We start from the raw sequence: 23231 nt of genomic DNA, 5'->3' as shown, positions 1-23231 counted from the left end.
CCTATCACGTCTGCAGATTTTTGATATGATTGTGTCTGTGTGCTCATCTGCATACCGGACCAATGGAGGAGCTGCCTTCTATTTATTCTATGGATGTGTCTGTTACATAAATAGGACCAGACCAGCTCATGCTGCCATTTTTTCCAACACAGTTTGGATGCAGTCTGTTGTGAAGAAGCTCTTCTGGCAAGCCGAGCGTTTATGTGTATTGTGAAGCCAGGAGAGATGTCTATCAGCCAATATAAAGGGTTATTCCCATCTTCATTTTCAGGTATTGTCAATGCTTGTAAAAACAAACACTTGCAATTTAATGTTTATTAAAACATTCCTCTGTTTTTGAAATGTTTACAGCTCGTTCCCTGGGAGACCGGCTACCGCTGGCCAAACATGCACAGTGCTTATAAGCTCCTGTATTGAGCTTGTAAGCACTGCTTTGAATCTGGCTGGGATAGTTGGATTGCGTTGCTACCCCCTAATCCTCACCAGTTTTATTGCTGTGCTTACAAGCTACACAGCAGCAGTGGTCAGTCTTTAGTACGAGTAGTAAACAAAAGGAGAATTGTGATATTAAACTGAAAATTGCAAAGTGCTTGTTTTATAAGCACAATCTGATACCAGATGAAATAACCTTTTAAGACAGATTGTACAATAGCAGGGCATAACAAGCACTTATGAAAAAAATGACTTTATAAATGTAAGTATTTCCAGCTGAGACACTTATGGCATATCCGCAGGGTATTAGAAAGGTGCAGGTTCCACCAGCTCGAGAATCCAGGAAGGCACAGGGTTTCATACATTTGGGAGTTCTGAAAATTGCTGCAGAAGTGTGCTCACACATTTTGGGGATTCACATAGAAGTGAAAGGAGAGAGCTGCCAAAAACAGGTGTTCTTGCATGTATAGCTATCCTGTATTCAATCCCTATACAAGCGAATGGAGAGAGCTGTGCATGTGTGACCCCATCTACATTCACTGCGGCGCAAGATAGGGCCCCATTCTTGAGTCAGGTGTAGGTCCCAGAGGTAAATATGTCATAAATGTCCACAATAGGAGTAAGGCCGCTTTCACACTGCGTGGTAATCTCCGTTCAGTGGTCCCGTCGAAACTTACATGTGAACTCCCTTCCCCCACATAACAGGTTTCGGACACATGCGCCGACAGGGCCATTGACTATAATGGTGCAGCCGCAGTCACCGTGTGCTCTGTCGTGCACCATTTTCAGGCGTATACGTTTTCTGGAGGCGGAGTGAGGTAGTAGTCTGCGTCTGGGTGTCCTCCTCCTGTAAGTATACTCACGAAAATGGTGCACAATAGAGCAAACATTGCCTCCATCTTTATTATCATTTATTATTATTATAGCGCCATCAATTCCATGGCGCTTTACATGTGAAAGGGGTATACATAATAGGGTCAAGTACAATAATCATAAACAATACATGACACAGACAGGTACAGGAGGATAGAGGTCCCTGCCCGCGAGGGCTCACAGTCTACAAGGGATAGGTGAGGATACAGTAGGTTAGGGTAGAGCTGGTTGTGCAGCGCTGTATCAGACTCAGGGTTACGGCAGGTTGTAGGCTTGTCGGAAGAGGTGGGTATTCAGGTTCCTTTTGAAGCTTGCAAGGTAGGCGAGAGTCTGATGTGTTGTGGCAGAGCATTCCAGAGTATGGAGGAGGCACGGGAGAAATCTTTGATGCGTTGGTAGGAAGAGGAGATGAGAGGGGAGTAGAGAAGGAGATCTTGTGAGGATCGAAGGTTACGTGCATGTAAGTTCCGGGAGACTAGGTCAGAGATGTAGGGAGGAGACAGGTTGTGGATGGCTTTGTAGGTCATGGTTAGGGTTTTGAACTGGAGTCGTTGGGCAATAGGAACCCAGTGAAGGGATTGGCAGACAGGAGAGGTCGGGGAGTAGCGGGGGGACAGGTGAATTAGCCAGGCAACATAGTTTAGAATAGCTTGTAGAGGTGCGAGACTGTTAGAAGGGAGGCCACAGAGCAGGAGGTTGCAATAATCCAGGCGGGAGATAATAAGGGGATGTACTAGGGTTTTTGCAGCTTCTTGGGAAAGGAATGTGCGGATCTGGGAAATATTTTTGAGTTGGAGGCGGCAGGAGGTGAAGAGGGCTTGGATGTGTGGCTTGAAAGAGAGATCAGAGTCTAGGATTACTCCCAGGCAGCGAGTACGAGAAACTGGGGAAAGTGAGCAACCATTGACATTGATGGATATGTCAGGTGGGGGAGTTGAGTGATGAGGAGGAAAGACAATGAATTCTGTTTTGTCCATGTTCAATTTTAAGAATCGAGCAGAGAAAAAGGATGAAATAGCAGACCGACATTGTGGGATTCTGGTTAGTAGGGAGGTGATGTCTGGTCCAGAGAGGTAGATCTGTGTATCATCAGCGTAGAGATGATACTGAAAGCCGTGGGTCTCTATGAGCTGCACCATTATAGTCAATGGCCCCATTGGCGCATGCGTCTGAAAACCTGTTTTGCGGGGGGTTCAGACGGGGCCACTGAACGAAAGTCAGAACGCAATGTGAAAGGGCTCTAACTCTTTTAAGGACCCATGCACACGTTGAGTATTCAGTAATTGTAGCCAAAACCAGGAGTGGAACAATCAGAGGAAAAGTATAATAGAAACACAGGCACCACTTCTGTATTTATTACCCAACCCTGGTTTTGGCTTACAAATACTGAGGTAAAAACTCACCATATACTCAATGTGCACAAGGTCTAAAGAGTGCTTTACACGCTGCAACATCGCTAGCGATGTCATGCGCAATAACACCCGCCCACGTCGCTGTTTCGTCATGGGGGTGATCACTGCCATAGCGAACAATATCGCTACGGCAGCGTCACACGCACATACCTCCTTAGCGACGTCGCTGGAGACACCGAACAATCTCTCCTTTAAGGGGGAGGTTCGTTCGGCGTCACAGCGGCGTCACTAAGCGGCCGCCCAATAGCAGAGGAGGGGCGGAGATGAGCGGCCGGAACATTCCGCCCACCTCCTTCCTTCCTCATTGCTGGTGGACGCAGGTGAGGAGATGTTCGTCGTTCCTGCGGTGTCACACATAGCGATGTGTCGTGCCGCAGGAACGATGAACAACCAGCGGCATGCACCACCAATGATATTATGAAAAGGAGCGACGTGTCAACGAGCGACGATTTTTGACGTTTTTGCGATTGTTGATCGTCGCTCCTAGCTGACACACGCTGTGATGTCGCTAACGATGCCGGATATGCGTCACAAACACCGTGACCCCGACGATATATCATTAGCGATGTCGCAGCGTGTAAAGCACCCTTAAGTCTCCTTTGGAACTGATCTTGTGTGTTTAGAGATAATGGTGATGTCACAGACTTGCCAAGTGGAGATCTGTGAAAGTCGCAATCTGAAGAAGCTATAGGTTCTCTGTGACATGTCAGAAGACGTTCTGGGGTCAATCTTGGAAAGACAAAAACATTTTAGCATTAAATGAAGGATATGACAATGTGTTTTATTACATTTTCAATTTAAATCTTGTAACTTAAAAATACAGCATATTCAATGGATGTTCCACAAGCGTGAAGCCTCAATCTCAACCACTGAAGAAAAAAAATGGCACTAAAGTTTAGGCCATGTTCAGACATTGAGTATTTGGTGAGTTTTTCACATCAGTATTTGTAAGCCAAGACCAGGAGAGGAACAATCAGAGGAAAAGTAGAATAGAAATACGGGCACCACTTCTGTATTTATCACCCACTCCTGATTTTGGCTACAAATACTGAGGTAAAAAACTCACCAAATATTCACCATGTGCACATAGCCTAACACTGCCTTCACATGTGTGTGATTCACGGACCGGTCGTGGGTTTCCTGAACCAAACTCAACAGCTTCATAGGCCTGGAGGCCCATGTCGTTCCATATAATCGTAATCGGACCATGACACAGGTATGTGTGAATTCCGCCTAATTATTACTTGCTTTACCCTACAGAGAAATGTTACCTTGGTTAGGAAATGTTTGCACAATAGTCAAGACGAATCGCAATATCAGATGTTAGGGTATGTACACACACAGTGAGCCGGTCAAACGTTTTTCAAGCAAAAACCACTTTGTGTTCGTGTTTTATTAACATTTCCTTAAACATTTTTAAATTGTTTTTAAAGCGTCTATTTTCTCATATTTTTTTTCAGAAATCATTAAACAATGAATAAAACACTAGTGTTTTATATGGTGAAAATACCTGATAAAATGTTTTAAAAGATGCAGAAGGTGACCTCAGTTTGGATGGTCCCTAAAGCCTACTTTACACGTTGCAATTTCACATACGATATCGTATGCGATCGTAACCGCCCCCTTCGTATGTGTGGCACGTTCAATTTGTTGAACGTGCCGTACAAACGATTAACCCCCGTCACACGTACTTACCTTCCATACGACCTCGCTGTGGGCGGCGAACGTCCACTTCCTGGATTGGGAGAGACGTTCGGCGTCACATCGACGTCACGCGGCAGCCGGCCAATAGAAGCGGAGGGGCGGAGATGAGCGGGACGTAAACATCCCACCCACATCTTTCCTTCCGCATTGCAGGCTGGAGTTGCGGAACGCAGGTAAGATCTGTTCAATGTTCCCGGGTGTTCCTGCGATGTGTGCTGCCTCGGGAACATTGCACAACCGCACGTTCAATTCATGAGGAATGAATGACGTGCATGCGATGAACGGATTTTCGTTCAATCGCAATCGCACGTACCTGTCACACACTACAATGTAACTTACGATGCCGGATGTGCGTCACTTACGATGTGACCCCGCCGACACATCGTAAGATATATTGTAGCGTGTAAAGTGGGCTTAACTCTAGGCACTAATCTCTTCATGTGCCCAGCTAGGCCCCAAATAAAGTGAAGAATCGGTATGAAAAGATTTTTAATAGACACTTCAGTAAAACGCTGTTTGGTGGTTTTCACCTTTTTAAGAGCTTTCTGTATGTAAGATAGTGGCAGCCTCCAAGTGGAAGCTGCTATTAGAATGGACTGGCCATTTCTTTTAGCCACTTCACAGCTTTTGGAGCCTGGGGTGAGTAAAAGAAGTTACAAAACACAGAACTTGTGCATGGCAAGTCATTTTGACAGGGGGGTTCCAGGGGGATGTTCATAAACTTAAAATACTCAAAAAATTGAGCGTATGAACAACACGTTTTTGTGCAGTAAACATTAATTGAGTGTTTTAGGCAGAATTTTAGCTATGGAGGGCACACTGAACATTGCACTAAAAATATCACAGCATGTCTTACTTTTATCTGTATCCTGAATCAGGCTCCCCCACTTTCACATATGGGTCCATTTCATGGATTCATTACAATCATTAAGATGGGAAACTGTACTTGACCTTTATTATATATTATATACCTTTATTATTTGTTAAAGGGAACCTGTCATGTGCAATATGCACCCAGAACCACAAGCAGTTCTGGGTGCATATTCCCAATCCCTGCCTATCAGTCTCAGAAGCATAGATAAAGAGATCTTTACAAAAAGTATTTCTAAAGATCCTGTATGATATGCTAATGAGTGCAGGGACTAGTTGAAAGGGCATTATTTCCCTTGGCTAGTCAGCACCCTTATTGTAAGCACATCCCAAGGGCATGCTAACATGCTAATGACGGCGCAGCATCAGAGGCATGCTCATGCTCACCTCTGATGCCACCGTCGCTGGTTTTCGGCTCAGTGCGCTTGATCAGAAGTCCCCGGACTTCTGGTCATGTGCACCATGAAGCCAGGTGTATGCATCCCGGCTTCAAACTGTTGTTGTGCATATGATCGGAAGTCCGGGGACTTCTGATCCATGCACACAGACCCTAAAACCAGTGGTGGCAGCAGAGAGGTGAGAGCAACAATGCCTCTGACGCTGTGTATTCATTAGCAGGTTAGCATGTCCACAGGGGCATGCTTACATGCTAAGGAGGCCGACTAGCCAAGTGAAATAACGTCCTTGCGACTAGTCCCTGGGCTCATTAGCATATCATAAAAGAACTTTAGAAATACTTTTTCTAAAGATCCCTTTATCTACGCTACTGTAGGCTGGGACATTTCAGAAGGGTTTAGGAATATGTACCGAGAACTGCTCGTGGTTCTGGGTGCATATTGCACCTGACAGGTTCCCTTTAAATTGAACATGTAAAAAACAGGTGCCATATGCATGTTGTACACAATAGACACAGGTATCCAGAATAAGGATTAAAGTAGCGCATGCTGCAATTGTTTTACACGTACACCATAGGTTCGTGTGTAAAAATGTTCATGTGAACTACCGCTTTGACTTGCATTGGTCATTGAGTTTTCTGTATGCGATCAGTTTTGCATACAGACAGCAGATGGAAATGATGAAGTGACAGCAGATGAAAATTTTTCAACCTTTTCCCACATAGTACGCTCCTCTGAACAAGCCCTAAGGCCATGGTCAGAAGAGCACATGAAAACTCATCCAGTTGTCATCCAGCTACTCGGACAATTTTTATCCATATTGACATTCATGTGCCATCTGTGGGTCCATATTTAAGATCAATGTGGTATCTGCATTTATATAACAACAGTTTAAAAGGCACAAAATCAAATACAGTTTGTTAATAATGACAATACCGTATATCGACAAAATATCAGATTCTATATGGATGATCCGTAAGAGATCCGATTTGTTTTTGCATGCCCATAGACTTATATGGGCTAATCTGAAATATGGAAGAGAATAGTAGATGCAATTGTTTTACACAGTCTGTGAAAAAAACTGTAATCAGTCCTTGTGCTGCCATATTCTTACTAAGCACGTGTCCGTATTATACACTTTTTGTATTAACGAGCCTTTATTAAAAGCTTTGCCTCCTTACTGCTGTTGTCAACTGTGGAGCAAAAGACCCAAATGACTGCTCAGGATACTAGCTGTTTGGTTCTGGAAGTTGTAACCAGTCCACAAGTGAAGAGAGTTAGCATTAGTGTACACGGTTCTGGTTCCAGTAGGAAATTCTCAGGTAAGTCATCAGTGGTATCTCTTGCAGTCGGCAATCTTCCTATAGTAAACGTCACTCTCCTTTGGATGCACTAGGTGGTCCACAGATGAAGGTGGTCCACAGATGATGGTGTCGCCACTCTTTTCTTGGCTACGTAGATTCTAAATAGTGTGAAGTCATCTGTTTCCTAAAAGACAGCCATTGTTTTCATTATTCATACTTGCAGAAATTCTTTAGTAGCTGTGGTAAATCTAACCAATCGATTGCCAGTCTATGGACCACATGCTTCTGGATAACTAAGCGGCACAGGGTCTGTAGGGAGGGAACTGAGAGAAAAATATCATGTCTAGATTATTTCATCACCGCATAGGTCCCCTCAATCATCACATGTAAATATGCCATATCTGAACCATGTACAAGCTAACATATTAAAAACTCTAGTACTAATGAACACTATATATGTGTATATATATATATATATATATATATACATACATACATATATACATATATATATGTATAATATATATACAGTGTCTTGCGAAAGTATTCGGCCCCCTGGAATTTTTCAACCTTTTCCCACATTTCAGACTTCAAACATAAAGATGTTAATTTTATCGTGAAGAATCAACAACAAGTGGGACACAATTGTGAAGTTGAACGAAATTGTTTGCTTATTTTAAACTTTTATAAAAAATAATAAACTGAAAATTGGGGAGTACAATATTATTCGTCTCCTTTAATGTAATACTTTGTAGTGTCACCTTTTGCTGCGATTACAGCTGCAACTCGCTTGGGGTATGTGTCTATCAGTTTTGCACATCGAGAGACTGAAATTCTTGCCCATTCTTCCTTTGCAAATAGCTCAAGCTGAGTGAGGTTGGATGGAGAGTGTTTTCAGTTTTTTATTTTTTAAAATAGTTTAAAATAAATAATACATTTTGTTCAACTTCACAACTGTGTCCCACTTGTTGATTCTTCACCATAACATTACATTTTTTAGTTTTATATTTGAAGCCTGAAATGTGGGAAAAGGTTGAAAACTTCAAGGGGGCCGAATAAAACCTGTTGGAGTCTGCAAAAGACCTGAGACTGGGACAGAGATTTGTCTTCCAACAAGACAATGATCCAAAACTTAAAGCAAAATCTACAATGGAATGGTTCACAAATAAAAGGTATCCAGGTGATAGAATGGCCAAGTCACAGTCCAGACCTGAATCTAATTGAGAATCTGTGGAAAACTGCGGTTCACAAACGCTCTCCATCCAACCTCACTCAGCTCCAGCTATTTGCAAAGGAAGAATGGGCAAGAATTTCAGTGTCTCGATGTGCAAAACTGATAGACACATACCCCAAGCGACTTGCAGCTGTAATCGCAGCAAAAGGTGGCGCTACAAAGTATTAACTTAAAGGTGAGGAATAATATTGCATGCACCACTTTTCAGTTTATTATTTTTTAAAAAAGTTTAAAATAAGCAATACATTTCGTTCAACTTCACAATTGTGTCCCACTTGTTGTTGATTCTTCACCATAACATTAACATTTTTATCTTTATGTTTGAAGCCTGAAGTGTGGCAAAAGGTTGAGAAATTCAAAGGGGGCGAATACTTTCGCAAGGCACTGTAGGTGAGTGGTGACAGTAGGGGAAGGGGATGCAAGGAGGAAAGAGAATGCATTATCATTGGAGACTTGGAGATAATTTTCTGTCATATATGGTCATTTTATTCTTTAAAATAATTGTCCAGATCGTCCGTGCTGAGGTTGGTGGTTGGGGCCTTCACTCTTGAACCAAGGAAGGAATGAAAAGTATCAAAGAGCGATTCAGATTATTGGATACTGAGGTGATGTAAAGCTTGTTTGGAGAGATGAAGGGCAGAGTTGTATGTTTTAAGCAATAGCATTAAAGGATAGCACTGCTATTATCCACAGGTCGTGTCTGGTATCGCATTTCATGCCAATTCATTTTTCCCTCTCTATTTTTATATGACAACTTTAGTATATCATACTGTAAATATTTAGATAAATGTTTATGTGTAAATCAATCAGGGGCTGACCCACCATTGGTGAAACCTAAGCATCTGTAAAGGAGGCCAATAGCTTACAGGGGGCACTGTCATCTTAAAAGCTGTTTCCTACTAGCAATTAGATTATACATAATAGCTTGAGGTAATAAATTTGATAGCTCACAATTACCGGTGGATTGTTAGAGAATAATATTTTGGTGCTTTATGATGAGCTATAATAAGAGGGGGCCCTCAGTTCTTGCAGAAGAGCCTTCTACTGTCTGTGTCCACCCCTGAAATTAATCACACAATCTTAATACAATCCTCAACATTGACATTGGAAAATAAACAAGGAAAAGTCGTGGAATTATGGAAATCACAGGATGGATAGACATGTTATTGACACCCAAATGATGAAAAATGGAAACATTTTCAAACTTCAGAATTAATTTAGTATTGAGCATCATTGCAACATGCTGAAATACCCACACATAAGGCCCCATCACACACAGAGATAAATCTTTGGCAGATCTGTGGTTGCAGTGAAATCATGGACATATTGTTCCATTTGTACACAGCCACAAACCTGGCACTGATTGTCCACAATTTCACTGCAACCACAGATCTGCCGCAGATTTATCTCTGTGTGACAGGGCCTTTACACACCTTGGCATTGCCGACCAATGACATCCCAGATGTGCTGAATAGGAGACAAGTCTGGGACACTACAGGCCATGGTAGCTTGTTTAGGCCACTCAGATTGCTCAAGTACAAGTAACATGTTGCCTGGCGTTGTTATGTCGAAAAATAGCTACTAGGACACTTTGGAAAAATGGACTTACCACTGGTTCCACGATTGATACATTCAAGACTAAGGGGTACTTTGCACGTTGCGATATCGCTACTACGATATCGTCGGGGTCAAATCGAAAGTGACGCACATCCGGCGCCGGTAACGACGTCGCAACGTGTAAAGCATAGATGCGCCGATAAACGATCGCAAAAGCGTCGAAAATCGGTGATCTGTGTAGCGGCGGTCATTTTCATAATATCACAGCAATAGGAGATGCGATGTTCCTCGTTCCTGCGGCAGCACACATCGCTGTGTGTGAAGCCGCAAGAGCAAGGAACATCTCCTTACCTGCCTCCACCGGCTATGTGGAAGGAAGGAGGTGGGCGGGATGTTTACGTCCCGCTCATCTCCGCCCCTCCACTTATATTGGCCGCCTGCCGTGTGACGTCGCTGTGACGCCGCACGACCCTTCCCCTTAGGAAGGAGGCGGGTCGCCGGCCAGAGCGACGTCGCAGGGCAGGTGTGTGTGAAGCTGCCGTAGCGATAATGTGCGCTACGGCAGCTATCACAAGATATTGCATGTGCAACGGGGGTGGGTACTATCGCGCTCGGCATCGCTAACCGATGCTAGCGATGTCGCAACGTGCAAAGTACCCCTAAGGTATTAGTTTCTTCACAAACCATCAGAAGGCGTTTGCAGGTCATTGGGCTATGATTCAGATGACCACTCACAAAGGCTATCGTTGTGCAGAGCAAGATAGCAATGGAGCCTGGAATGGAGGTCTATAATCTTTAGTGATGAGTCTCGCTTTTGTGTTTTATGCTTTTATACCTATAATGCAGGCACTGGTGTCACCCCACTGTCCTGCCTCCCTCTCCCGGCAGGGACGCCGGCATGCTCCCTCTCCTGGGTGCTCAGTGGTGGCAGCTCCGTCCCTGCTTTCTGCTGCCGGTTCCCAGGACCTGCGCACACAGCACAGGTCTCCTGGGAGTACACTTAGGGGGTACTTTGCACACTATGACATCGCAGGTGCGATGTCGGTGGGGTCAAATTGAAAGTGACGCATATCCAGCATCGCAGGCGACATCGTAGTGTGTAAAGCCTAGATGATACGATTAACGAGCGCAAAAGCATCGTAATCATATTATCGGTGTAGCGTCGGCGTAATCCGCTGTGTGTGACGCCGCAGGAGCGAGGAACATCTCCTACCGGCGTCACCGCGGATCCTGTAGGATATACGGAAGGAAGGAGGTGGGTGGCATGTTTACATCCCGCTCATCTCTGCCCCTCTGCTCCTATTGGCCGCCTGCCGTGTGACGTCGCAGTGACGTCGTACGACCCGCCCCCTTAATAAGGGCGACGTCCCAGGACAGGTGAGTCCATGTGAATCTGCCGTAGCGATAATGTTCGCTACGGCAGCTATCACAAGGATATCGCAGCTGTGACGGGGGCGGGGACTATCGCGCTCGGCATCGCAGCATCGGCTTGCGATGTCGCAGCGTGCAAAGTACCCACTAGGGTGTGTGCCTGAGCACCTATTCTTAAAGGGGCAGTACACCCTGACCCTTAAGTTCCTATCAGCCATAGGCACGTGACAATGTGGTCTAGACGTTGCTAGTTGTCAGGTGCCTTATGCTGCTGGTGCTGCAGCTACTATCTTGCTGTGTGCTGTATCACTAATACGTGTCTATGTTCAAGTACCTGACGTACCGACTGCTGCATCAATCAGTACCAGCTGTATCTAATGTTCCCGCCGCTGCACTGATCCGTACCAGCTGTGTCTGCCGAACCCACTGTTGCATCCATCAATACCAGCCATGCTTGTCGCATCAGCCATCCTGGCTGCACCTGCCATATCTGAGACTATCAGCTGTCACAGCACCATGTTTCTGAGTGGCACCTGGTTGCTACTTGCAACCAAATCCAGCCTCACCATTAGCTCCGGTGAAAACCTGGTGTGAGCCATAATCAAGCTCTCAGGTGTACTGTGTGCTGCAACCCAGTGGGTCCATTCCCCGCTCGCACTCGCTAACATTACAAAAGCCAAAAATTGGTCATGAGACCATGTGGTCAATGCCATGAAGAGGATTTCACAAGAAAACATTACACCAGTCCCACCTTAGGGATTATCGCGAGAGGTGGAATAATGTACGGTAGCTGGACCCCTCTAATCTACATTACCATTACACTAAGGGCGGCGTCACACGCTACGATATATCGGACGATATGTCGTCGGGGTCACGGAGTTTGTGACTCACATCCGGCATCGTTAGAGATATCGTAGAGTGTGACAGCTACGAACGACTGTGAACGAGCAAAAATACTCACCTTATCGTTGCTCGTTGACACGTTGTTCATTTTCATAATGTCGTTCCTCCTTTTGCGCGCCGGTTGTTCGTCGTTCCCGAGGCAGCACACATCACTCCGTGTGACATCCCGGGAACGACGAACACAGCTCACCTGCGTCCCGTCGGCAATGAGGAAGGAAGGAGGTGGGCAGGATGTTACGTCGCGCTCATCTCCGCCCCTCCGCTTCTATTGGGCGGCCACTGTGTGACGTCGCTGTGACGCCGAACGTCCCTCCCCCTTTAGGAAGAGGATGTTCGCCGCCCACAGCGACGTCGTTAGGGAGGTAAGTACGTGTGATGGGTGTTTAACGACTTTGTGCGCCACGGGCAACAAACTGCCCGTGATGCACAAACGACGGGGGTGGGTGCAATCGCTCATGCGATCGTACGATAAATCGTCTCGTGTGACGCTGCCATAACATTGATTTGGACGAAAAAACAGTGGTACAGCTACTTGTCAGCCATGGAGACTACTGGTCGGCAATTGCAAAGGGAGCTGCCAATAGCAGATCTTAATGATTTGCATGTCCAAGTGCATTCAGCGTGGCAGAACATAACTGACAACCATTAATAATGTTATTGATACGTAGCAGCCAAGCGGTGCTAACAGTCCATACTGGATACATTTAAAATGTTTTGAAACATTTTTTCCATGTTTTCATCAGTTCCTTATCATTAACATGTCTATCCATCTTGTCATTTCCATACCTCCATGACTTTTTTTTCTTGGTGTGGTGTTGCAAATTCAATGTTGAGCAGTGTCTCTTGCTAACCACATGTTGGCCTATGTGATTTATTTACATTTTGTGTAGCGTCTTTCCTCTATCTGATCTTACATAGAGAGAGATGCTGCTGCATGTCTAGCAGGACAATAGAAGGCAACCATCCGATGTCCTGCAGGACATGATGACATGTCCTAGTAATCGTGCCTGCAGCAGCGTCTTCCCTTTCCGGACATTGGATCCAGCAGAAAAGAGAGGTGCTGTGTCGCGGGCGGAGGAGGGGACGCCGCGCTCTCCCTCTGCTTGGGTCCGGCTGCCGCTGCTGCTGCGGCCTCTGCTGCTTGGTGGCTCGAGCGATGTGCCGGATCCCGGGGACTCGAGCGGCGCTCCTCGCCCGTGAGTGAAAAGGGGGAATTGGGTTTAGGGGATTTATTGTCCGTGACGCCACCCACGGTTGTGGTGATTGTGTGGACACCACCGCTGCTCTGTATGGGGATCCCGGGAGCGATGGTATGGAGCAGCTAGATGTTGGCCCTCCCCTCCGTGGGTAGGGGATTTGGTGGTCCCGGGGCCCGATGATGGAGAGTTAGTATGGTTGACAGGCGAGTTATGGGGCCTGTTGAGGTGCAGGGGCGCAGGGGCAGCGCTGTGCCGCACGGCACGGAGGTACTCACTCAGCCCAAGGATGATGACACAGTTCACGGTAAACAAGCGGCTGGTTGGACGGCTCCCTCGGACGGCTGCGGTGTTGATGTTCCCTGCAAGTTAGCGGTGACTGTCTCTTTCCTGCACCTAAATACGGTTGTTGGTAGCGATGGATTCCCACCGGTAACCCGCTCCCCAGCTTGGATATGAGCCAGAGGAGCCCCTCTTTTGCCCGCAGGCGCTGGCCCTGAGAAACTGGTGCCCTGGCGGTGGCGGTGTCTCTCCAATATGGTTGGACTGTTGCCTTCAATCGGGACTTTGGCTGTTGGGAGAGCCAGGAGGTCCCCTTCACTGACGGATTTGGCAAATTCACGGCGACTCCTAGCCTTGCCGGGATCCGAAAGGCCCCTGCCAATGGTGCTGGCTTCTCTTCGTATACCGCTCCGGTACCGCCGGGCCACCACCCGTCCACGGTCCTTTCGGCAACCTCCGATCAGCCTCTCCTGCAAACGGTCACCGCCATCTGCCAACCTTGCTATCTCAGTCCGGGGCACACACCCGGACCAACTTCAGGTTCTTAACTGTCACTTTCTCTTCCACCTTAATGCCTCACTCTAGCTCCTCTACCACTTCACTTCTACTCTCCAACTCAACTGCAACTAATCTGCCTGGTTTTCCCACCTCCAGGGCTGTGAACTCCTCGGTGGGCAGAGCCAACCGCCTGGCCCACCCCCTGGTGTGGACATCAGCCCTTGGAGGAAGGCAACCAGGGTTTTGTGTTCTGACCTTGGTGTTCCTGCAGGGAATGTGGGGTGTGTGGTGGTGTCATGACCTGTGACCCCTGGCTTGCCCAGGGCGTCACATTCCCCCTTAGCAAAACGCAGACCGTCCTCGGGCTGCCCGTCCAACACCGGTTTTATTTTTCTGAAAAAGATAAAAAACGGTAACATATACAAGTAGAAGAACATCATCCCACAACGGGAGGCACTTTTTCTTAAACGTTACGGTAACATTTAAACGGTTGCTGCTGCCGCTCTCTCCCACCCAAGTAACCTGGCCCTGATGCTGCCTCTAAGAAACAGGCAGCACCCCTTGACCCCAGTCCTGAACCAAATTACCCGAGCGGGATCTGTCCTTCCCCTCCAGAGGGTAGCCACCGGTTCCTGTGGTGGCTGGGCCCCAGCCTGCTCCACTGCGGGCCCTCCGTCCAACCTGCCTCTCCGGAGGCGGTAACGGTGCTGCAACAAACATATTTTATTTACATGCCACTTAATGTTTGTGGTTGCCCTGCAAGTTCTCGGGCCTGTTCATAGAAGTTCCTATGCATAAAATGTGGATGGTCCCCACGGGGACAACGGTGCCGGCAACGGCTGGTTCAATCACGGTGCTGACAATCAGGTTACTCCATCAGTTGATCATTTTCATTTTTCTCTTTCAAACTTAAAACTTTCAACACACACACTGGTGGTCCCAACGGGGACGGTGCAATGGTACTCCGCTGCCATCACTCTGAGTCCTCAGCATCACCTGAGGGAGGGGGCGCGGCGCTCACACGGGCCTCCTGGCTGCCCCTCAACTTAGCATCCAGCGCGAACCACCCCCTCTCCCCACAGTGCCAGGTGTACTGAACTATGTCGCCCGGCATCAGGTTACGTACGGGGTGCTCCTCTGGCAGGTGAGCATTCACATCCCGCCGGGCTATAAACACTTCGGCCTCCAGGCCCGGTTCATAAATAAATCCATAGCCCCGGCGGACATCAAACCGCCTCACCTGCCCCTCATACAGCGGGCCTCGGACCCGGAAGGTAGCTTGTCTCAGGCTCTCCTTCTCCCGGATCGTACGGGCCACCATCTCCGCCTTCTTTCTTTCTCTCTCACCGATTTCCAGGCCCAACGGTACCGGCTCCCTGTCCCAGTACGGCGCTGCTGCGAGCTCCGCCGCATGGGTCGGGCCCCGCGAGACCTGTTGGACGCTGCCCACTACTGTTGGTCTGGGCGGCAGGTCCCGCGGTGACTTGGCCTTGGACGCCGCCTTGCAGCGGCAACCCGGCGCAACCTCAGCCGAGGTGTGGGGGATGGGCACAGGGGCTTTCCTCTGCTGGGCCTTCGGCACGGAGCGGGCTGTCGGCCCCGGCTCGGGGAACTTCTCGGGGGACGCCTCCGATTCGGGCTTCGGGGTTTTCCAGGGCAGCACCTCCGGTTGCGGTGGTAGCGGGCCTAGTGGCCGGGTCACGGCTTCCGGGATGGGTGGCGAGGGAGGCAGCAGGGTGAGAGGGTTTAGACCGGGTCCCGCAGCCGCGATGACCGGCCCTTCAAGGGCATCGGGGCGTGGGTCACTCACCCTCCCTTCCGCAGCTTCCTCCTCACGTCTCCGCACGGTCGCTATGACATCCGCCATGTCGATCTCCCACTCCTCCATGAGGAGCTGCATCTTGACCTGCAGCCTCTGGTAGAGCTGCGCGGTCCGGATCTCCACCCACGCCGCGGTTCAAGGCGCGGGGGCTACGGTGCTTCGGGACGGCATCCACATGTTGCTGGCGGCCTCTCCCAGGAACAAGATGGCTGCAGAGTCCTGGCGTCCCTGCTTTTATAGCCGCGGCTACATGCGTCCAGTCGCCATTTCCTCCCCCTTAGCCTTTTTTCCGGCCCCTCCTCTATCTGGGCGGGGTTTTGGCCTTCGCGCCTCCACTACTCGAGAAGACGCTCGAGAGGGTACTTTTCGCGCCAAAGATGGCGGCTTCTGAAATTTTGCGGCCGGACACCTCCGGTGGTAACAAGGCGCACCTCTACCAGACGGCAGAGCGGTAAGATCCTGTTCGTGACGCCAAGTTGTCGTGGGCGGAGGAGGGGACGCCGCGCTCTCCCTCTGCTTGGGTCCGGCTGCCGCTGCTGCGGCCTCTGCTGCTCGGTGGCTCGAGCGATGTGCCGGATCCCGGGGACTCGAACGGCGCTCCTTGCCCGTAAGTGAAAAGGGGGAATTGGGTTTATGGGATTTATTGTCCGTGACGCCACCCACCCTTCAGATTCCTGGGTTCAGTATGCTAGTCCAGCATCGACTCTTCAGGGGACATAATGCTAGATGTATACCAGGTCCTTATTGCCAGCACTCACATGCCTCAGATGTCAAAGGTTGACAAAGCTTAGGGGTCCAACTCTGCAATTTAGATGTGGACCATCCTTGTTAGGACAGGAGTTTGGGGCGGCAGGTAACTTTGTTATTTTTTGGTCTCCTGGTTGGATAGGGAGAGTGAATGCTGGACTAGCATACTGAACCCAGGAATCTGAAGGAGAGACTGCCTGCCCCTCTTTTTGGAAGGATTTGGTGAGACAATTCCTTTTTATATGCCTTAACATATGTTAATAATTATGGTATCTGACCATTGTCAGTATCAGGTGTGAATTGACAACATTTTCTGTTAGGTATATTTATTTTTTATGCTTAGTTTTTCTATCAAACTGGACCATTGTCCGTTGACCTGGGCATAATCACTTTTTGTTTTGTTTATTGTGTTGGTTTGTTAATTTTTTTTTTTTTACCTAGTGGCCACCACCATGTTTATCCACATGCAGTATGATTTGCCTATAAGCTACCTGGGCACTCATGTTACATATACATGGTGAGGGCTTTGTGAGCTGATGTTATATGAATTAGAGGAACTGTTGTTCTTCTTTTTAGATTAATTATAATAAAGGATTAATTTTAATGCTATTATACACTAGGTTAATCATGGCAGGCGTCTATGAGACACCCCCCATGATGAACCTGTAAGTTAAAGAAAATAAACACAAACACCGAAAAAATCCTTTATTTGGAATAAAAGACAAAAAAACCCACCCTCTTTCACCACTTTATTAATCCCCAAACACCCATCCAGGTCTGGCGTAATCCACACAAGGTCCCACAAAGCTTTCAGCTCTGCTACATGAAGCTGACAGCAGCGGCCATAGACCACGACCACTCTCTGTCAGATCCACGCAGCAACTGAAGTGAGTCACGCGATCACGTCACTCAGGTTACCCGTGGCCACCGCTCTCAGGTGGAGGACTCCAGCTGTGGCCGCGGGTAAAATGAGTGACTGTACCGCTGATTGCGTGGTTCACTTCAGTCACTCAGGGGATTTGCGGTCACCGGTGAGTCCTTCACCTGTGATCGCAAATCAGGCCACGGCACACAGAGAGAGCCGCGGGATGACAATGAAGTCGGGTGAAGTTCATCTGAGTTCATTCTGATCGCGCGGCTCTGTCTGGCAGCCAGCCATGCTCTATGGGGATGTAGCAGAGCCGAGTGAGACCGCACTGTCAAAAATGCATCCAAAACGCATTCAAAATGCAGGCGTTTTGTATGCATTTTTTTTTGTCAAATGCATTGTTTATGTCGCGGGCGGAGGAGGGGACGCCGCGCTCTCCCACTGCTCGGGTCCGGCCGCTGCTGCTGCTGCCGCTGCTCGGTGGTGGCTCGAGCGGTGTGCCGGATCCCGGGGACTCGAGCGGCGCTCCTCGCCTGTGTGTGAAAGGGGTGTATTGGTGGTGGGGATTTGGTTATTGTCCATGACGCCACCCACGGTTGTGGTGATTTTTGGTAATACCACCGCTGCTCTGTATGGGGATCCCGGGAGCGGTGACAGGGAGCAGCTGAGTTGTTAGTTCTCCCCTCCGTGGGTAGGGGTTGGTTGTCCCGGGGCCCAGTGATGGGGTGGAGGATGGGTGATGGCAGGCCGGTTGCGGGGCCTAGTGAGTGCAGGGTCGCGAGGGCAGCGCTGTGCCACACGGCACGGTGGTACTCACTCAGCCTGAGACGATGACACAGTTCTCGGTAAAATACACGGCTGGAAAGACGGTTCCCACGGACGGCTGCTGTTGCTTTTCCCTGGTAGTTAACGGTGACTGTCTCTTTCCCTGCACCTAGTACTTCTGTTGGTTCCAATGGGTTCCCACCGGTAACCCGCTCCCCGGCTTGGATATGGGCCGGAAGAGCCCCTCTTTACCCGCAGGCGCTGGCCCTGAGAAACTGGTGCCTTGGCGGTGGCGGTGTCTCTCTCTGCTGGTTGGACTGTTGCCTTCAATCGGGACTTAGTTGTTTGGAAACTCGGAGGTCCCCTTCACTGACGGATTTGGCAAATTCACGGCGACTCCAAGCCTTGCCGGGGTCCGAAAGGCCCCTGCCAATGGTGCTGGCTTCTCCTTGTGTACCGGTCCGGTACCGCCGGGCCACCGCCCGTCCACGGTCCTTACGGCAACTCCGATAGGCCACTCCTGCAGATGGTCACCGCCGTCTGCTAACCTTGCTGTCTCTGTCCGGGGCACACACCCGGACGCTCTCCGTCAGTTGCTCTACTCCACTTCACTTTTACTCCTTCCACTTTCACTTCCCTAGCTCAACTCCACTCTTTTCCCGCCTCCAGGACTGTGAACTCCTCGGTGGGCGGGACCAACCGCCTGGCCCACCCCCTGGTGTGAACATCAGCCCCTGGAGGAAGGCAACAAGGATTTTTGGGCCTAGCTTTGATGTGCCTAACCGGGGTGTAGGGTGTGGTGATGTCATTACCTATGACCCCTGGCTTGTCCAGGGCGTCACATTTACAAATGTCCAGTCTGCCAGAGGATACATTTTTTTCTGCACTTGACAGAACGCAGCGTGCGCACATACCCTAAGAGCATTGATGCTCCGTCTAGAGTCCTAATTGTGTGCACATACCCTAAAATTGCCAGCATCAGTGAAAGGCAGCAGTCAGGGCATGCTCGAAGTTGTAGTTTTACAACAGCTGGAGTGCTGCAGGTTGCTGAACCCTGCTTATGTGTTTCAATGATCCCACATTCTCAATGTTGGAAAAATAAGAAACTACTATATGGGCAGAACTGACATCTGTAGTGAACAAGTCCAGTCTGAATCTGCATGCAGTTTTTATTATGTATTTTTTTGTTTTGTGCTATATTCATATTTATTATCTTTACACATTGACTGCAATGTATTTATGTTACTGTTTAAATTTATAACGCATGAATTCCAGTTTAAAGGATTTGTTCACAAATCAATACCATTCAGAGAATAAGTGTCTGGACACTACAACCCCCACAATCAAGAGAACACGGGTCCAATGTCCACAGGTTGAATAAAGCCGTAGTAAAAAAAAAAAAAGTACTCTGCAGCTTCATGTAAAGTCTAAAGAACATACGGAGATAGCCGAGAGCTATACTCAGTTCATGATTAGACACTTATCACCTATCCTCTGGATATGTAGTAAGCTTTCTTGTTGGGAAACAAAAGCTCTTAAAGGGGATGTATCAACGCCACCCTGGCCCGATATAGGAACATATGGAGTCCCTATAGGTCATTGTACATGCAGTTTCATCTGTCGACAGCTTTGTATAGAGAAGCTGAGCAGAATTATATATATATACAGTATATATTTGGTAGGTTTCTGGGAAAAGATCCAGTATAACTTGTATATTATTCACTGAAATCCCTGGTGCTTGTATGTATGAGTCCAGTGGGCAGTCCTACTAGTGATTGACATTTATCACTGCATGGCAGGCTGTCAATCACTCACTAAGACCGCCCACTGGACTCATACATACTATCTATATATATATCTAATATATAAAGCTGAATGTGTGTATGTGTGTGTATGTATGTATGTATGTATGTGTGTATGTCCGGGATTGGCATCTGCACCGTCGCAGCTACAGCCACAAATTTTTGCACAGTCACACTTCTGGACCCCGAGAGCATCATAGGCTATGTTTTGAGGTGAAAGTTTAACCCCGCGCTTTCCAGTTATTCGCCAAAAAACCTGCCTCCATTAAAGCGAATAAAGCTGGGAGCCACAGTGCAGCCAGAACTTCAGAAGAATGCACAGCCACGCCCTTATATGGAATGTTGGCATGTCACAATGCAGCCAGGGAAAGAGACAGACACAGACAGGGAAAGAGGCAGACACAGACAGGGTAAGAAACAGACAGACAGGGTAAGAAACAGACACAAAGAGACAGACACAGACAAAGAGACAGACTGACAGGGAAAGAGACAGACAGGGAAAGAGAGGGAAAGAGAGAGACAGGTTAAGAGACAGACACAGACAGGTAAAGAGACAGACACAGACAAAGAGACAGACACAGGGAAACAGACAGACAGGGAAAGAGAGGGAAAGAGACAGACAGGGTAAGAGACAGACAAAGACAGGTAAAGAGACAGAGAAAGAGACAGACACAGGGAAAGAGACAGAGGGAAAGAGGGAAAGAGACCGACAGGGAAAGAGACAGATAGGGAAAGAGACAGACAGGGAAAGAGACAGACAGGGAAAGTGACAGAGATAGATAGACAGACAGGGAAAGAGATTGAGACAGACGGAGAAAGAGACAGAGACAGTCAGAGACAGACAGGGAAAGAGACAGACAGACAAAGAGATAGAGAGAGAGACAGAGAGATATAGACAGAGGGGAAGACAGACAGAGAATGGGAGAGAGAGAAACAGAGGGCCCGTTACTATCCCAGGCAGCGGATATTGTGTGCAGAATAAATTTTTATTAATACATTCTATTTTGTTAACAACAGTTATTAACCCGGGCAAAGCCGGGTAGTACAGCTAGTATATATATATATATATATATATATATATATATATATATATATATATATATATATATTTAGATAAACACTATCATGGTTTACTTAATTTTTTTCCCATAAAAATATACATCGATCTGCTTAGATCTACATGACCTGTATCATTCTGCCTGCAGATGAAACATGATTTTCATAGGTTCCTTTAATGCAGAGCCATTGTCTGTATCACCCAAATGATGCCATAGCCTATAGCTCACTATACATCGAATGCAATGGTTTCAGCATCATCTTACCGTTTCAGTTCTAAAATATGTAGTATGACTTTACAGTATGATAACCCAAAATCCTAGCAGGACTAGCAACTATAAAAAACAACCCATCTACTGCTGATGGCTTATTGGGACCATCTAACTATAGACAAGAGCTGTGAGGACATGCATTGTACAGTAGATATCTTTCTTGGATCCAGTAATAAATCTCAGCCAGTCATATGGAAATCTAGGGCAGGTATGTTGACTGATGAAATACAAAATGATGTTGTCTCCACCCGCCGACCCAGATCAGGAGAGAGAATGGCAGACTATAGATAGATAATGACACCATGCCAGTGATAGGAAGATGTGACAAAGTGCAGGAATGTCTGTGGGAGAACAGCTCTGTCTTATTTGGAAATCTCGCCCAACCCCTAATTTACAGAGTCCTATACCCACAGCACACGGCTGAACGTGATACATACATCCATATTCCAACTGGATCACCCGGACACTCTTGGTGGAGGCAAAGACGTCAATCACAGCAAATAATGGTTGAGATCCTGGAATCCCACGAGCACTGGCACCCATGTCTTCTCCATTAATGATGATGTGCATTTGACAGGTGCCATCTGTCTGGGGCTCATACAGCACCCCGACCCGGCTTCTGCGAGCAGTGGGTGGCAGAATATTGGTTTTGTACAAATCATCCAGGATATGACTGAAACGACCAGGCCTACTACGGGCTATTAGTTTGTCGCGAGGAATTTTAAATTTGCCCACTTTTAGATAAGGATCTGAGAGGTCTTTTCCTAACCTGGACATGTCCTCGTCTTCATCTGGCAGCACCCTGTTGTGGTTCCGAGTGATAGCAAATATCCAGCTATCCCCCTGGTTTACAAGATCTGGTAGTGAATATTCTGGCACTATGTCCAAGCTGCGAGGATCCCGGGCCATAAGCCCAACTCTTAGGTGACCACACCAGCCCAATTCTTTTTCTTCAATTTCCACCAAAAACAGCTGCCCAGGTGCCAGCGGGTCTCGACTGAAGCAGATGCCATTAGCAAAGCTTTCTACTCTGGTGGCTTGAGTGCCCGAAGGGTCGATACGAACGTTTGTCCCATGGACAGTGTGGAAACATGTAAATGGCTGACCCTGCATGGCCATTGCTCCGGCACAGAGCTCAGATGACATGCAGCCTGGTGCTATTTTTAAAAAAGGCTCTGACTTGTAGTGAGACAGCTGCAGCGGTGTGCTGGAGAGCCATTTAGGGGACGCGGAGCTGCCCACCACCTATGCTATCTCCTATTACAAGGAGTAGTGTGGACTTCATCAATACAACAGCTGAACCCTGCTAAATTGTGCAGTAAGCGGACTGTGACCTCTGACAACTGAACTATGTGCAAATTTGGCTATTCGGCCTCTACTAATACTACAACCAAGCCATAAAAATCCTGTGTGGGTAGGGCTATGTTCACAGAGGGTTTTTTCAACAGTTTTCTTGACAGTAACTGCTGCAAAATGCCCCTCAAAAATGCTTTAAAAACTTTTTCTATTCATATGTATGGGATATCTTCATATGTGCACACAGATTCTTTTTCAGGCAGTGTCCGCGGGGAATTTGCCTGAAACCGCGCCCCATAAAGGTCAGGCAGTAGGCAACACAAGTGAACCCTGGTTAAAGGGAACCTGTCATCACTTTTTTGGCCTATAAGCTGCGGCCACCACCACCCTTTATAATACTTATAATACCTAGAAGGTCGCTCCGGTGCACAACAGTCGGATGGATGGCGCCGTTCTCCGGGACCGGCGCCTCCCCTTTCGGCCATCTTGGTCTTTCTTATTCTGAAGCCGCGCTGCATGACGCATCTACGTCATACACACGCGCCGGCATTGAGGTCCTGCGCAGGCGCACT

General features: G+C 47.8%; 1 protein-coding gene across 1 annotated transcript; it reads right to left on the bottom strand.

The window, feature by feature from the left end:
• Positions 1-6026: 6026 nt before the first annotated feature.
• Positions 6027-22512, bottom strand: NEURL2 (neuralized E3 ubiquitin protein ligase 2). Its single transcript, XM_075347527.1, has 2 exons — positions 21801-22512; positions 6027-7313 (listed from the first exon to the last, which is right to left on the bottom strand). The coding sequence occupies exons 1-2, from the start codon at positions 22507-22509 to the stop codon at positions 7198-7200; spliced, it is 825 nt and encodes a 274-aa protein (XP_075203642.1). The 5' UTR covers positions 22510-22512; the 3' UTR covers positions 6027-7197.
• Between the last annotated feature and the right edge of the window lie 719 nt (positions 22513-23231).

Source organism: Anomaloglossus baeobatrachus, chromosome 5 (genome assembly GCF_048569485.1).
Source record: "Anomaloglossus baeobatrachus isolate aAnoBae1 chromosome 5, aAnoBae1.hap1, whole genome shotgun sequence".
Classification (NCBI taxonomy): Eukaryota; Metazoa; Chordata; class Amphibia; order Anura; family Aromobatidae; genus Anomaloglossus; species Anomaloglossus baeobatrachus.
This window is presented reverse-complemented; position numbering and strand designations above follow the sequence as displayed.

Coding starts and splice junctions, on each gene's coding strand:
- NEURL2 (XM_075347527.1), bottom strand. CDS start 22,509: ATGTCATCTGAGCTCTGTGCCGGAGCAATGGCCATGCAGGGTCAGCCA. Junction 7,314..21,800: donor GATCCAGTTGGAATATGGAT/GTATGTATCACG, acceptor TTTTTCTCTCAG/TTCCCTCCCTACAGACCCTG.